We start from the raw sequence: 14974 nt of genomic DNA, 5'->3' as shown, positions 1-14974 counted from the left end.
CGGATGATACGCTGTATATGGAGGTTGGTGGGGTGGTAGGTGAGGACCAGTGGGGTTCTGTCCTGGTGGCGGTTGGAGGGGCGGGGCTCAAGGGCGAGGTGCGGGAAGTGGAGGAGATGCGGTGGAGGGCATCGTCGACCATGTCTGGGGAGAAATTGCGGTCTTTGAAGAAGAGGCCATCTGGGTTGTTCAGTATTAGAACTGGTCCTCCTGGGAACAGATGCGGCGGAGATGAAGGAATTGGGAATATGGGATGGCGTTTTTACAGGGTGCAGGGTGGGAGGAGGTGTAGTCTAGGTAGCTGTGGGCTACTCAGTCAGTGTGGCACTAACTGAGTGCTGCATTGTGAGAAATTCTGTGTATTAAATGAATCTTCAAGCCAAGACACTGTTCAGATATATCAAAGATGCACCACTTAAAGAAAAAGGTGGAAGTCTTCTGGTTAACATCTTTCCCTTTATTTTGATGGAGTGATTTTTTAAAAAAGTAATTCGTTGGCCGTGAAGTGTTTAAATTTTCCAGAGAGCTTGATTAGGTACGACCTATATGCCAGTTTGAATCATGGACAGAACAAGGCCATTCAGCCCATTGTGCCTTACTGGCTCTTTAAAAGAGCTATTCATTTCTTCACACTCCCCTGCCCTTTCCATATAGTCCTGTAAGCTTTACTCCCTAAAAGTATTTATCCAGTTTCCTTTGGAAAACTCCGATTAAATCTCTTTCCACTGCCTTTTCAAGCAGAACATTCCAGATCATACATCTGTTTAATATTGAATTAACTGATAACTATTGATTTGTTTTATTTCTATCAAAATTTTCAATTGAATCCCATCCTCAACAACTTAAAAACATTCCAGTAAGGATCACAAGTGGGCCATTTGTACCATTGGGCCTGCTTAACCATTTAACAAGATCGTGTCTGATCTGATTACTCCACATCCTACCTACCCCAATAATCTTTCACTCTCTCTTGCTTAACAAGAAATCTATCCCCCTCTGTCTTAAACATGTTCAAGGACTCTGCTTCCATTCGCTTTTCAAGAAGAGAGCTTCCCCTCAGAGGAGGCAGTGGCCTAAGGCTATTATTGTTGGACTGTAAATGCAGAGACACCACGGCAGATGGTGGGATTTGAATTCAATAAAAATACTCAGAATCAAAAGCCTAATGATGACCATTGTCGATTGTTGGAAAACCCCATCTGATTCACTAATGTCCTTCAGGGAAGGAAACTGCCATCCTTACCTGGTCTGGCCTACATGTGACTCCAGACCTACAGCAATGAGGTTAACTCTTAAGGCTGGCCTAGCCAGTGATGCCCTTGTCACATTAATTACATTTTTAAAAATTCCAAGGATTCTCAATCCTCTGGAAGGATAAACCTTCCTCACCATCTTTTAAAATGGGTGACCCTAGTTCTAATTATGAAACGTTATTAAAAAATGAAAGCCCCCCAGCACTGAGTTTTGTGGCACAAGACTTGTTACATCATGCCAAGTAGAAAGAAGATAAGATTTATGCCCACTCTTAGTTTTCTGTTAGTTTATTCAATCATTTATCAAAGCCAATATGTTACCGCTTATACCAAATGCCTTCATCATCCACACTAGCTAAACTGCTCTGCCCAGGACCGTAAGAAACTACAGAGAGTTGTGAACACAGCCCAGTCCATCACACAAACTAACCTCCCATCCACTAACTCCATCTACACTTCTCACTGCCTCAGGACTGCAGCTAATAGGGGCAGCACGGTGGCTCAGTGGTTAGCACTGCTGCCTCACAGTGTCAGGGACGCAGGTTCGATTCCAGCCTTGTGTGACTGTCTGTGTGGAGTTTGCAAATTCTCCCCGTGCCTGCCTGGATTTCCTCCGGGTGTTCTGGTTTCCTCCCACAATCCAAAGATGTGCAGGTCAAGTGAATTGACCATGCTAAGTTGCTCATAGTATTTGGGGATGTGTAGATTAGGTGTATTAGTTAGGGTTAAATGTAGAATAATAGGGTAGGGGAATGGGTCTGGGTGGGTTACTCTTTGGAGGATTGGTGTGGACTTGTTGGACCGAAGGGCCTGTTTCCGCACTGTAGGGATTCTATGAACATGATCCCACTCTAGTTATAACCTCCTCCAACCTATTCCATTGGGCAGAAGATACAAAAGCTCAAGACATGCACCGACAGGTTCAGGAACAGCTTCATCCCTACTGTTATTAGAGATGTGAATGGATCGCTCAAATTTTTCACTGTACATAGGTATATGTGACAATAATAAAACAAATTAAAAAAAATCCACTGGTTCCCCTTTATACAGATGTCACTATTTCACAGAACTACACAAAATGATTAAAATGATTTCCTTTTCACAAAACCATATTGACTGCCTGATTATGTAGAATTTTTCTGATCGCTCAAATTTTTCACTGTACATAGGTATATGTGACAATAATAAAACAAATTTTAAAAATCCACTGGTTCCCCTTTATACAGATGTCACTACTTCACAGAACTACACAAAATGATTAAAATGATTTCCTTTTCACAAAACCATATTGACTGCCTGATTATGTAGAATTTTTCTAAATGCCCTGCATTCACTCATTTAATTACAGGTTCATAACATTTTCCTCCTGATAAATGTGAAGCTAAGTGACCAATAACTCCCTGATCTCTAGTTACCTCCCTTTTTGAATAAAGGAGTTACAACTGTTAGTTTCCAATTTAATGGCACATTCCCGAATCAAGAGAACCTTGGAAAATTACAACCAATGTTTAAACTACCAGGCTAACCACTCTTCTTTACACCCTCGGACGGTGTCCGTCAGGATCCAGTGACATATCAGCCCACAGCTCCAACAATTTACTTCAGTCTCACTTCCCAAGTGATTGTAACCTTGTTTAGTTCCTCCCTTCCATTTCCTGATTCGTAGCTATTTCTGGGATGTTGGCTATATTGTACACTCTGAGGATTATTGCAGACGACCTTTTCTAGAGAGGGAGAATTCCAGATTTTCACACTCGTTTATGAAGAGTCACATTTCCCGACATCACTCCTGCAGAGGCTAGTTCGCACTTTGAGGTTATTCTCCTTTCTTTCACTCTCTTAACCACCCTGGAATCCAGAATTGGAAATTAGTCTCAGTGATAATGAGCTTGAAATGACCAGCAATTGTTGTAAATGTCCATCTGGTTCACTAATGCCTTTTAGGGAAGGAAATCTGCTTTTCTTAGCCCCTCTAGCCATAATGTGACTCCAGACCCACAACAATGGGGTGAACTTCTAAATGTCCTCTGAAATGACTGACAAGCCACTCAGTTTAGGGGCAGTTGATGAAGGGCAACAAATCATAGAATCCTTACAGTGCAGAAGCAGGCCATTTGGTCCATCGAGTCCACAGCAACCCTCCAAAAAAAAATCCCACCCTTTCTCTGTAACGCTGCACTTCTTGTGGCTGACCCACCTAGCCTGGATTAGTGGTGCTAGAAAAGCATAGCAGTTCAGGCAGCATCTGAGGAGCAGTAAAATCGACGTTTTGGGCAAAAGCCCTTCATCAGGAATACAGGCAGAGTGCCTGAAGGGTGGAGAGATAAATGAGAGGAGGGTGGGGGTGGGGAGAAAGTAGCATAGAGTACAATAGGTGAGTGGGGTGGGGATGAAGGTGATAGGTCAGGGAGGAGAGTGGGGGAAGGTAGCAAAGAGTACAGTGGGTGGATGGGGGCCCACCTAGCCTGCACGTCCCTGAACACTATGGGCAACTTCCCATGGCCATTCCACCTAACCTGTACATCTTTGGATTGTGGGAGTAAACCCACACAGATATGGGGAGAATGTGCAAACTCCACACTGACAGTCACCCGAGGCTGGAATCGAACCTGGCACTGTGAAGCAGCAGTGCTAACCACTGAGTTACCATGCCACCCTGTGCTGACTTTGCCAGGGATGCATGCGTCCCATGGAAGACTAAAGAGCTAACCTCTGCCACAAACGTAGAAAATAGGGAAATGATATCAGCTTATTATCATAAAACATCTCAAGGGATTGAGTGATCTACTCCAGGCCCAGTGTCCCTAGATATTCAGCATGTTATAAAACGTTGGTTCTGATTGTTTGTAAGTAGGAATGATGAGTATCTCTTTCTGTCCCTGTTTCTAGAGGGAAATCCACCTTGTTGGATATGGGATCGCTGCTTATTAAGCCTGTGCAACGGGTGATGAAATACCCGCTGCTATTGAGTGAGCTTTACAAATCCACCCCAGAGTTGCATGCGGATCATAAACCAGTTGGAGATGCATTAGCAGCGGTGAGGCAAATCAACGTGAACATTAATGAGTTCAAAAGGAGGAAAGATCTCGGTAAGATCATTGCTGTTCATCGTTGTAAATTCTTCAACATGAAAGGGAGTTATTGATCGTGGGTTTTTTGAGTGAGCAAGTTGCCAACATACAGCCAGATGTGGTAATTACCATCCAAAGCCTAACAGAGGAGACTATTTTATACAAACATGTTTAGAAAAGCTTTTGTGTGATTCAATTGGTAGCAAACAAACCAATGTGGAAACAGATCAATGTGACTTCCCAGAAGCTTGTCAGTGGATTTACGTACGGAGGCATATCCACTAACACAGAGCTTCTCATTTTCTGCTTTGGGGCCCTGCAGCATTCTGGACTCAATATCGAGTTCAATAACTTGAGGGCTTTGGCTCTCCCATGTCCTTATCCCAATCCACACACACCAAGCCTTGTTATCACAGTCTGCTATTACACACACTTACTGTCCCCATTAACAGCTCTTCATCCTCCTGGTCAGATTGTGATCCACTCCTTTGTCTGTCCAGCTGCTCTTCCCTTTCTTTGGGCTCTATCCCCACCCGTCATTTACTCCTTACCCCCTCCCCCCACCCTATCTTCTAAATATAAGCCTACATTTTCCTAGCTACCATCAGTTCTGAGGAAGGGTGACTCCACCTGAAACATTAACTCTGATTTCTCTCCACAGATGCTGCCACTTGTTGAGTTTTTCCAGCCACTTCTATTTTTGTCTCTGACTTACAGCATCTGCATCCTTTCGGTTTTTATTTAACACCACTCTTCTGCTCGTTTCCCCGGCAGCTGGGATTTCCGGAACCATCCGCGGTGTCCCCTGCCCTTGGTTTTATCCCCGGTGTCTACCTGCTTTTCTCATCCCTCCCATTATCCCCACACCCTGGACTGGACCAGGGTTGGCACATTGTCGTACTGAAGGGAAGACCCCACATGTTTTGCGGATGTCCTCACCCACATTCCTCCAGATTGTAAATGTATACAGTTTACAGGTTGACCCTTGCAGAAGCAGCTGTGAAATTAATTCAGTGCAAAGTAAAATCCCATTTGGAACTTTGTTCCCAGAAAACTTGTCTAAACATCTAAACAGTTAGAGAAAGAGAGTGTAGCTTTAGCCCTTTCTGCTGGGAAACGAGTGCAAATTTTGGATCAACTATAACCCCAAGAGCAACCTCAGTGACATAACCAATGGAGGAGGCAATGCTTTAACCTGAAACCTGGGCTAGGAGAATGGTAAAACCTGGAGAGTCGCACTGTGTGCTAACCTGGGAGAAGAGTGGGCAAGTCCAGTTTTTGTATCCTGACCTTTCCAAAACCTGGTGATGTGCCAGTGGATACTGAGCAGTTCAGTCCTTTTTGTGTTTACATTTTTATGATATATAATAGTAAGTAATTATGAATTAAAAGTTCGCATTTGGCTTTTGTTCAGCTTTTGGTGGTTGGCTGAAGATCAGCTTTTGAAGATTGAGTTAGATGCAAAATAGTGGATTCCAATTGTAGATATAACTCTTAATAATTTTGAGACCTGACTATGTTTGAACAAAGTAGACAATAGTGTGAAACGCTGCTGCTGTATTGAGCGTTTAGCTTCTACGCTTCACCTGCAATATGTGTTCAACAATGATGAAATTTTACCAAATGTTCTGGAGGTAATCACTTAAAACTAATCATGTAGCAGAGGCAAACATTGAGTAACGCATCAGAGAGGGAGAGACCACCCATGACATATTCTTCGAGAACTAAACTTTCAAAAGCAGTTCTACAAAACACATACCTAACATTCTTGTTTTCTCATCAGCTCATTCAGAGATGTTATTATGTACCTTCAGAACAGGTGGGCCTTGAACCCAGGTTTCCTGGGTCAGAGGCAGGGTCACTATCACAAGTGCCCCTCATGATTAACATTGTTCATTATTTAACCTATTTTCCCTAATAGCCTGTTCAGAGAGGTTATTACACCCTAGCCTCCCAGTTCAGGGATAGGGATGCTACCTCTATCTCTACGCCACAAGGAGACACATAATTATAACTTTGCTTTCCGAACAACCTGTTCAGGAATATTACTTCACACCTCTGGATTAGGTGAGATTGAACCTGGACATCCTAGTCCAGTGATAGGGACACTGCCACTGGACCACAAGAGAGCCTCACGCAATGAATATTTTCTGCAGTCAGACTAATTTGCTCCACTTGCACCTTGTTCCTTCAGTGATGAAATACAAGAAAAGTGACGAAGATGAGTCTCTAAGGGACAAGCTGTCCAAGGTGAACATTCGATCAATTAGGAAAAAATCCAACCGTGTCACCAGTCACTTGAAGATCCTGACCTGGGGGGAGCTGCAGGTATTTTCCTTGTTATTAACATTGTGAGCATTTTAAACACTAGATCAATTTAATCCTCAACTGTGTTTTGACTCCATATCCTCGTTGTCACAAGATTATCTACGTCCACCTCTATAATAGTGCCTATCTCTGTCTCAGCCTGTGTGCTGCAGAAAACACTCCCAGCCTTGGCTTCGATATATTCTAGATTCAACTATTCCAAATGCCATGTTGGACTTGCACCTCCTTCATCGCAGCAAATTTCTGATGTCCTGTTTCTGAACAAGTGCTGTGGCCAAAATGGTTTTGCTAATCCAGAACCTCAGGCTAATTCTGGGGTCCTGGGTTTGAATTGTGCTATGGCAAACAGTGGAATTTGAATTCCATAAACTCTGAACTAAAAGCTAGTCTGATGGTGACTGTGTAATGATTGGGTCTAACCTTTAGGTTAACTAACTTCTGCTGTCCTTACCCAGTGTGGACTACAACAGATCCACAATATTACCTCCTAACTGCCCTCTGAAATGGCCCAGCAGACCACTCAGTTGTATCAAAACCACCGCTAAGTCGAAAGAAAGGAATTGAATTGGACAGAACACCTGGCACCAACCTAAGCACAGGAACCAAGAACTGCAAACACAGCCCCGTTGAATCCGACCACATCCTCCTTACTTACATCTGGGGCTTGTGTCAAAACTGGGAGAAGGGTCCCACAGCTATCCTCATCACATGGTCATCCTCCTGGAATCAGCCTTTGTACACCATGCCCCAGACACCATCATCAGCACCCATCCCAGCAGAGGTCTGGTCTTAGTTTGCTTGCATGCACTGCTGGAGTTTAACTAGCTGAAACCACACAGATTGGCAACAGGGAAGCACTGGTAAGCCATGGCACCTTGATGGTTTGAGATTGACTTGCAAATGTTGTTTCCCACTGGGTAGGCTGAAAATCTGTAACTGAAGTGGTAATGGCTTATCTATTGGCAAGTTGGAAACAAGATGTTTGTGTGTGTTTGCATAAACTGTAATCCACACTGTAATCTAATCTAAATCTAAACTGCAAACTGCATTTGGTTATTTACAGGTCAAAGATGAGACATTCGATAGAGAGGAGAAAATATTTCGAAACCTGGAAAAGGCTGTGAGACTCTGTGCAAAGAATACTTTCTGTTACCATCAAAATATTCAGGTAAGGGTCAATGTTGTTATTGAGTTGATTATTCACAACATTTTCCCCAGGTTTGTTTGGGTGACTGTAATTACAGAATGACAGCCACTTTTTGCATCTGTTTCATGCGTAAGTTATCAGGAACTGAGCTGTGTCTTCGTCTGTGGAAACATACATGAAGACTGGAAAGATGATAAATTTTATGCATTGTGTGGAGTAAACTTTACTACTAAGTTAGAAAAATGTTAAGAATAAAATGAAAGATGACAAAAAGAACATTTCATCAGCAAAGTTCCTGTTATTGGGTCTGAGCAGAGCTTTGAATGAATTTGCTTGGGCAGGACTTTATGATCAATGTGCACAGATGCGTGAATGGGTAGAAGATTTTGTTGGGCTTCCCAGATGTAGCACAAAAGTAAGAAGGAATCTATTGAAACCATCTACGTTGGTGAAGAGAATTGTTTCATACTATCAGCGGACTTCACAGGACTGCAGGGAAGTGTTTTCCATTCTGCCAGCATCAAAGAAGAGCCAAAGGATGAAATTGCTGCAAAGTTAGCCATGAGAAGCTAATGCTGAGAACAAAAATGAGCAGTGCAACCAGCCAGAGGTCATTGGCTAATCTTCAGCTGAGGTTGTGGGGACAGCAGAACAGGTCACTGAACAGACTGAGACAGTAGGTTTTACTTTGATTGCAGTTGATGAGCCAACACCAGTTCAAAAGCTCAAGTACAAAAATTTGAGTTCAATCTTTTTATCCTACAATAAATAATCAGCAATGACAAAAGACAGTGATATGTGGAGAATTTGGAATATTATGTGCAGTTTTGGACCCCATGTCTCAGGAAGGATGTACTGGCCTTGGAGTGTGTTCAGAGGAGGTTCATGAGAATGGTCCCAGGAATGAACAACTTAACATATGAGGAACGTTTGAGGACTCTGGGTCTATACTCATGGAGTTTAGAAGGATAAGGGGGAATGTCATTGAAACATGCAGCATACTGAATAGCTTGGACAAAGTCGATGTTGGGAAGATGTTTCTGTTAGTAGGAGAGACTAGGACCCGAGGGCATAGCCTTAGAGTAAAGGGAAGCCCCTTTTAGAACGGAGAGAAGGAGAAACTTCTTCAGTTAGAGAGTGGGGAATCGATGGAATTCATTGCCACAGAAGGCTGTGGAGGCCAGGTCATTGAGTACATTTAAGATGGAGATAGATAGGTTCTTGAGTATCAAGGGGATCAAGGGTTATGGGGAGAAAGCAGGAGAATGGCAGAGCAGGCTCGATGGGCCAAATGGCCGAATTTCTGCTCCTATGTCTTATGGTCATATATAAGCAGCACTTCTCCAGGACTACGACCATGGAATATCAAGTTCACCAGGAAGATACCCACAGAGAGTGAATGAATGAAGATACCTAACCTACCGAACAGGGTGTTATTAAGAATTACATGTGTCAACACAGGTCAGTCAGCAGATCGAGAATAATGATTCACCTGAACAAAACGGAGATAAGCTACAAGCTATTCCATGGAGGCCAGACCAACATAGCAGCAGCAGCACAGGGCAGCATGGTGGCTCAGTGGTTAGCACTGCTGCCTCACAGCGCCAGGGTCCTAGGCTCGATTCCAGCCACTGACTGTGTGGAGTTTGCACATTCTCCCCGTGTCTGTGCGGGTTTCCTCCGGGTGCTCCGGTTTCCTTACACATTTCAAAGATGTGCAGATTAGGTGAATTGTCCATAGTTGTTAGGTACATTAGTCATGGGGGGGGGTGGTGGGTTACTCCTTGGATAGTGAGTGTGGACTTGTTGGGCCAAATGGCCTGTTTCCACACTGTAGGGAATCTAATCTAATCAAGAAACATCAGAGTTTAGGATAAAATTAGAAACAAGGAAGAGCCTGGTCGAAAACTACAAGGAAAATGGTATTTGTTTTGACGGAGTAGTCATCTTCCATGATTAGGGCTGGTGTGGTAGTGGTAAATGTTCATGTATTTCCGTACCTGAGAGGATATGGGGGACGTGGTGATTTGGGGGAGGGGGGAGAGGGGTGAGGTGAGAAAATGTTGGAGAGAGTGCTGTTTCATGTAATAGTTTTAAAATTATTAATATTGCAGAATGTATTAGGCTCCAACTGATCTAATGAAGTCCCATTATGTTGAATGGCAAAAGCAGAAGTTCAGCCCTACAGGGCTATATTGTGATCACTCTATTCAGGGGTGTTATGACACACCTCTGGAGTAGGTGGTCTTGAACACAGGCCTCCTGCCACTGCATCACAAGAACCCTGTGTTCAGCTCTAGATCCTAATGTGTCATTTCTGGTTGCTGATAAACTTACTCTTAGTTATTAAATAGAACTAACTCATTGCAGCTATTGGAAGGATATTGTGAAACTTGAAAGGGTTCAGAAAAGATTTACATGGATGTTGCCAGGGTTGGAGGGTTTGAGCTATAGGGAGAGGCTGAACAGGCTGGGGGTGTTTTCCCTGGAGCGTCGGAGGCTGAGGGGTGACCTTATAGAGGCTTATAAAATCATGGTTAAAAATCACACAACACCAGGTTATAGTCCAACAGGTTTAATTGGAAGCACTAGCTTTCGGAGCGACGCTCCTTCATCAGGTGATAGTGCGTTGCTCCGAAAGCTAGTGTGCTTCCAATTAAACCTGTTGGACTATAACCTGGTGTTGTGTGATTTTTAACTTTGTACACCCCAGTCCAACACCGGCATCTCCGAATTATAAAATCATGAGGGGCATGGATAGGATAGGGTCTTCCTTGGGGTAGGGGAGTCCAGAACTAGATGGCATAGGTTTAGGGTGAGAGGGAAAAGAGGGGAAAGGGGCAATTTTTTCATGCAGAGGGTGGTACGTGTATGGAATGAGCTGCCAGAGAAAGTGGTGAAGGCTGGTGCAATTGTAACATTTAAGAGGCATCTGGATGAGTATATGAATAGGAAGGGTTTGGAGGGATAGGGGCCGTGTGCTGGCAGGTGGGACTAGATTGGGTTGGGATATCTGGTCGGCATGGACGGGTTGACCGAAGGGTCTGTTTTCGTGCTGTACATCTCTGTGACTCTATGACCAGTTGACCAAACAAGTATTGACCCTTAGACTCTAAATAGAAATGAGGATTGGTGACATCACCTGACTGTAATCACAAACTGCTGGTGATCAGTTCCACAAATCTGACAAATTCCAAAACTCAGGGCCTAGTATCTGTGATACAGTCACCCTCAAATTTTTAACATGAACTGCCCACAGCCTAGCCCACCTTTCATTCTTGAACCTTATTTTGTTAAAATTCTTTTGAACCAAGGAATGATTATTGTTGTATCATAAAACAGGTTTTGATGAGGAGTCAGCCAACTCAAAATGCTAATTCTGCTTTCTTCCCATAGATACTGCCAGACCTGCTGATTTTTTTCAAGAATGTCTGTTTTTATTTCATAGAACATAGAACATGGAACATAGAAGAATACAGCGCAGTACAGGCCCTTCGGCCCTCAATGTTGCGCCGATCCAAGCCCACCTAACCTACACTAGCCCACTATCCTCCATATGCCTATCCAATGCCCGCTTAAATGCCCATAATGAGGGAGAGTCCACCACTGCTACTGGCAGGGCATTCCATGAACTCACGACTCACTGAGTAAAGAACCTACCCCTAACATCTGTCCTATACCTACCCCCCTTAATTTAAAGCTATGCCCCCTTGTATCCAGCATCTGCAGTTCTTTGTTTAATTTTCATGTGGCACATCTCTCCCAGGGATGCCCACCTTGATAAAGTTCTGTTCCTCTGTCTGACAGGATTTCAGTCTAACCTTTCTCCTTGTTCACCATCATTATTTGTGTTTTCTGTCCTGATATTTGAGAATTATTGTTGAATCTTTTCTTGCTCAGGAAGGCATGTTACTAGCAGTCCAGAATGTGCACAGCCTTCAGAGGATTGTTCAGGATTGCAACCACAACAACGGTGACTCTCTTCAGGAATTGAAGACCTACCAACATTCCTTTGAAAGTTTTGTAAGTACCGGATCTGATCTGAGAATTTTCTTCATGTTTCAGCTGCCAGATCCTCTTGGAGCATTCGTGAAGTCACTGGGAATTAAATGTTAATCTCCTGAACAATGCTGGGAGTAAAGGTGCAGCGCAGGTGGCTCAGTGGTGAGCACTGCTGCCTCACAGTGCCAGGGTCCTGGGTTCAATTCCAGCCTTGGGCAACTGTGTGGAGTTTACATGTTCTCCCCGTGTCTGTGTGGGTTTCCTCCCATATCCAAAAATGTGCAGGTCAAGTGAATTATGCATTACTCAGGGGTAAATGTACTGGAATGGGTCTGGATGGGTTACTCTTTGGAGGGTCGGTGTGGACTTGTTGGGCTGAAGGGCCTGTTTCCACACTGTAAGAAATCTAATCTAATCAACAACAAAAAAAGACAAGTAGAAAAATCCAAGGATTTTTATGTAATATTGTTCACTTTTTCTTCATTTTCCTGAAGTATTTTGACTTAAGGTTAAATGAGTGATTCTGGAGAGAACTGTTGAAGTGCACAGATTGGTTGGAAGTAGAAGATATTGGGATTAGACCACGAGGACTAGGCCCTGGCACCTAGAAACCCTGTGAGAATGTGACCTGCCTTTGACCATTTTAGTCATTGGTTTTGTGCCAGATTACTGTGGGCTACTATTTTTAATGCATGATTATCTTAGTGATTATGTTAAAATGGAGGAACAGAACACTCAATCACTTCAGCATCAAGAGCTACTGCTGGTCATTGAACTCCCTCCTTCAGTTAGAACTGATTCAATGCCAGGGAAAGGGGCTGAATGGCCTCCCCCACCCCCTGTCTCATGAGGAAAGGTTAGGTAGATTGGTCCTGCAATCCATGAGGAGTGACCTTATTGAAATAAATGAGATTCTTAGGAAACTTGTCAGGGTCAATGTGGAGAGGTTGTTTCCCCGTGTGGGAAAGTCCAGGGACCAGAGAGCATCATCTCAGAACAAGGGGTTGGACATTTAAGATAGAGATAGGGAGGAGTTTTTTTTTCCTCTCAAGAGGAGTGAATCTGTGTAATTCTTTACCACAGAGGGCTGTCAAGGCTGTGTCATAAGTATATTCAAGACTGAGATTGATAGATTTTTAATCAGTGAAGAAATTGAGGTTTATAGAGAAAAGGCAGGAAAGGTTGAAGGTTATAAGATGGTAAGATATAGAGGCCATATTAGGCCATTCAGCCCATTGAGTTTGCTTTGCCATTCAATCATGGCTGATGAGTGAAAAGTGATGCAAAATATCAGCTCACTTCCTCTGCCATTTCTTTGATCATTGTTTCTGCTTCTTCAGGTTCATTTTTTAAACAGTCCAATGTCCACTGTTACCTCCCTCTTACTTTTCAGAGATGTAAACAACTCTACTACAATCTTTTTTTGAAACTAGCTAGCTTCTTCTGATAGTTCATCTTCCTCCCCAGTTCTCATGCTCGTTCAGTTATCCTCTGCTGGTTTTTAAAGGCTTCCCACTAATCTTCACCACATTGTATGCTTTCTCTTATGCTTTTATGTTCTCCCAGACTTCCCTTGTCAGGCATGGTTGCCTCATCCTTCCATTAGTACGTTTCGTCTTTGTTGGGATGAACTTCTGCTGTGCCTCTCAAATTACCCCCAGAAACTCCTGCCATCGCTGCTCTACCGTCTTCCCGGTTAGGTTCCCTTCCAATTAACTCTGGCCAGCTCCTCCCTCATGTCTTTGTCGTTCCCTTTACTCAATTGTAATGCCATTCCATCGAATTCCAGCTTCTCCCTGTCAAACTGCACGGTGAACTCTGTCACGTTATCGTCACTGCCCCTCAGGGGTTCCTTCACCTTCAGCTCCCTAATCCAGTCTGCCTCATTACAGATCACCAAATCCAGAAGTACCCGTTCCCTTGTGGGCCCAACCACAAGCTGCTCCAAAAAAAAACCACATTACAAACACCACAAATTCCTTTTCTTGAAATCCACTACCGATCTAATTTTCCAGTCCAACTGCACATTGAACTCCCCCATGAGTATTGTAATAGTACCTTTCTTACATGCCTTTTCTATCTCCTGATGTTTGGTCTGTCCTACATCCTGACTACTGCATGGAGGCCTGTACATAACTCTCATCGGGGTCTTTTTCCCTTTGCAGTTCCTCGACTCTACTCACACAGATTCTATGACTCCTGACCCTATATGATTTATTGCAATCAATTTAATTTCATTTCTTACTAACGAGGCAACCCCACCCTCCCCTTCTATCTGCCCATCCTTTTGATAGGACACGTATTCATGGATATTTAGTTCCTTGCTCTGATCCCCTTGCAGTCACATCTCTGTGATACCCACAACCTGCCAATTTCAGTCTACGCTACAAGCTCATTGACCCTTGTTTTGGATTCCACATTCATTTAAGTGCAACACCCTCAGTCCTGCATTGACTGCCTCCCTTCTCATTGTCTCATTATCTGCTGTGCATGAAGTTAGATTCCTGACCCTTGCCCTCTCCTATTACTTGTTCTCAAAATTTTAACTCTGCTGACTCCTCCCCCTTTAACTTTCCATGGAACGGAACCCTTGCCCCTACTATATCGTTTGAAACCTTATCCACAGCCCTAGTTATGGGCTTCGCCAAGTTTCTGGTCCCAGTCTGATTAAGTGGAGCCCGTCCCATCTGAACAGCTCCCTCCTTACCCAGTACTGGGGCCAATACCCCATGAATTCAAACCTGTTTCTCTGACATCAATCTTTGAGCCACACATTTACATCTTTAATCTTACGTTAATTTGCTGGTGGCTCAGGGAGTTACCTGGAGGATGCTACCTTTGTGGTTCTGTTTTTTTTTAAATTTAGCTGCTAATATTCCCTCAGCAGAACCACTTTCCTCTTTCTACCTACACTGCTGGTGCATCCGTGGATCACGACAACTGGATTTTTCCTCTCCCACTCCAAGCTCCTCTGCAGCCCAGATGCGATACCCTGAACCCGGGCAGCAGGCAGGCAACACTCAATCCTGGCCACTGAGAACAGTTTCCATTCTCTGACTATCCTATCCTGATTACAATTACATTTCAGTTTTCTCTCCCCTCTTGCACAGCTCCTGGTACCACGGTGCTATGGTCAGTTCAACCTTCCCACACCCCCCCCCCCCCCCCCCCCC

General features: G+C 43.8%; 1 protein-coding gene across 1 annotated transcript in view; it reads left to right on the top strand.

Annotated features, from left to right (window-relative positions):
• arhgef38 (Rho guanine nucleotide exchange factor (GEF) 38) overlaps nucleotides 1–14974 on the top strand; it is a 91625-nt gene that overhangs the window by 48785 nt on the left and 27866 nt on the right. Inside the window, exons 6-9 of the mRNA XM_043674467.1 lie at nucleotides 4143–4342; nucleotides 6519–6652; nucleotides 7716–7820; nucleotides 11700–11822. Coding sequence (XP_043530402.1) covers nucleotides 4143–4342; nucleotides 6519–6652; nucleotides 7716–7820; nucleotides 11700–11822 — 562 coding nt within the window. The remainder of the gene's footprint in view (nucleotides 1–4142; nucleotides 4343–6518; nucleotides 6653–7715; nucleotides 7821–11699; nucleotides 11823–14974) is intronic.

This window comes from Chiloscyllium plagiosum, chromosome 32, assembly GCF_004010195.1.
Source record: "Chiloscyllium plagiosum isolate BGI_BamShark_2017 chromosome 32, ASM401019v2, whole genome shotgun sequence".
Classification (NCBI taxonomy): domain Eukaryota; kingdom Metazoa; phylum Chordata; class Chondrichthyes; order Orectolobiformes; family Hemiscylliidae; genus Chiloscyllium; species Chiloscyllium plagiosum.
This window is presented reverse-complemented; position numbering and strand designations above follow the sequence as displayed.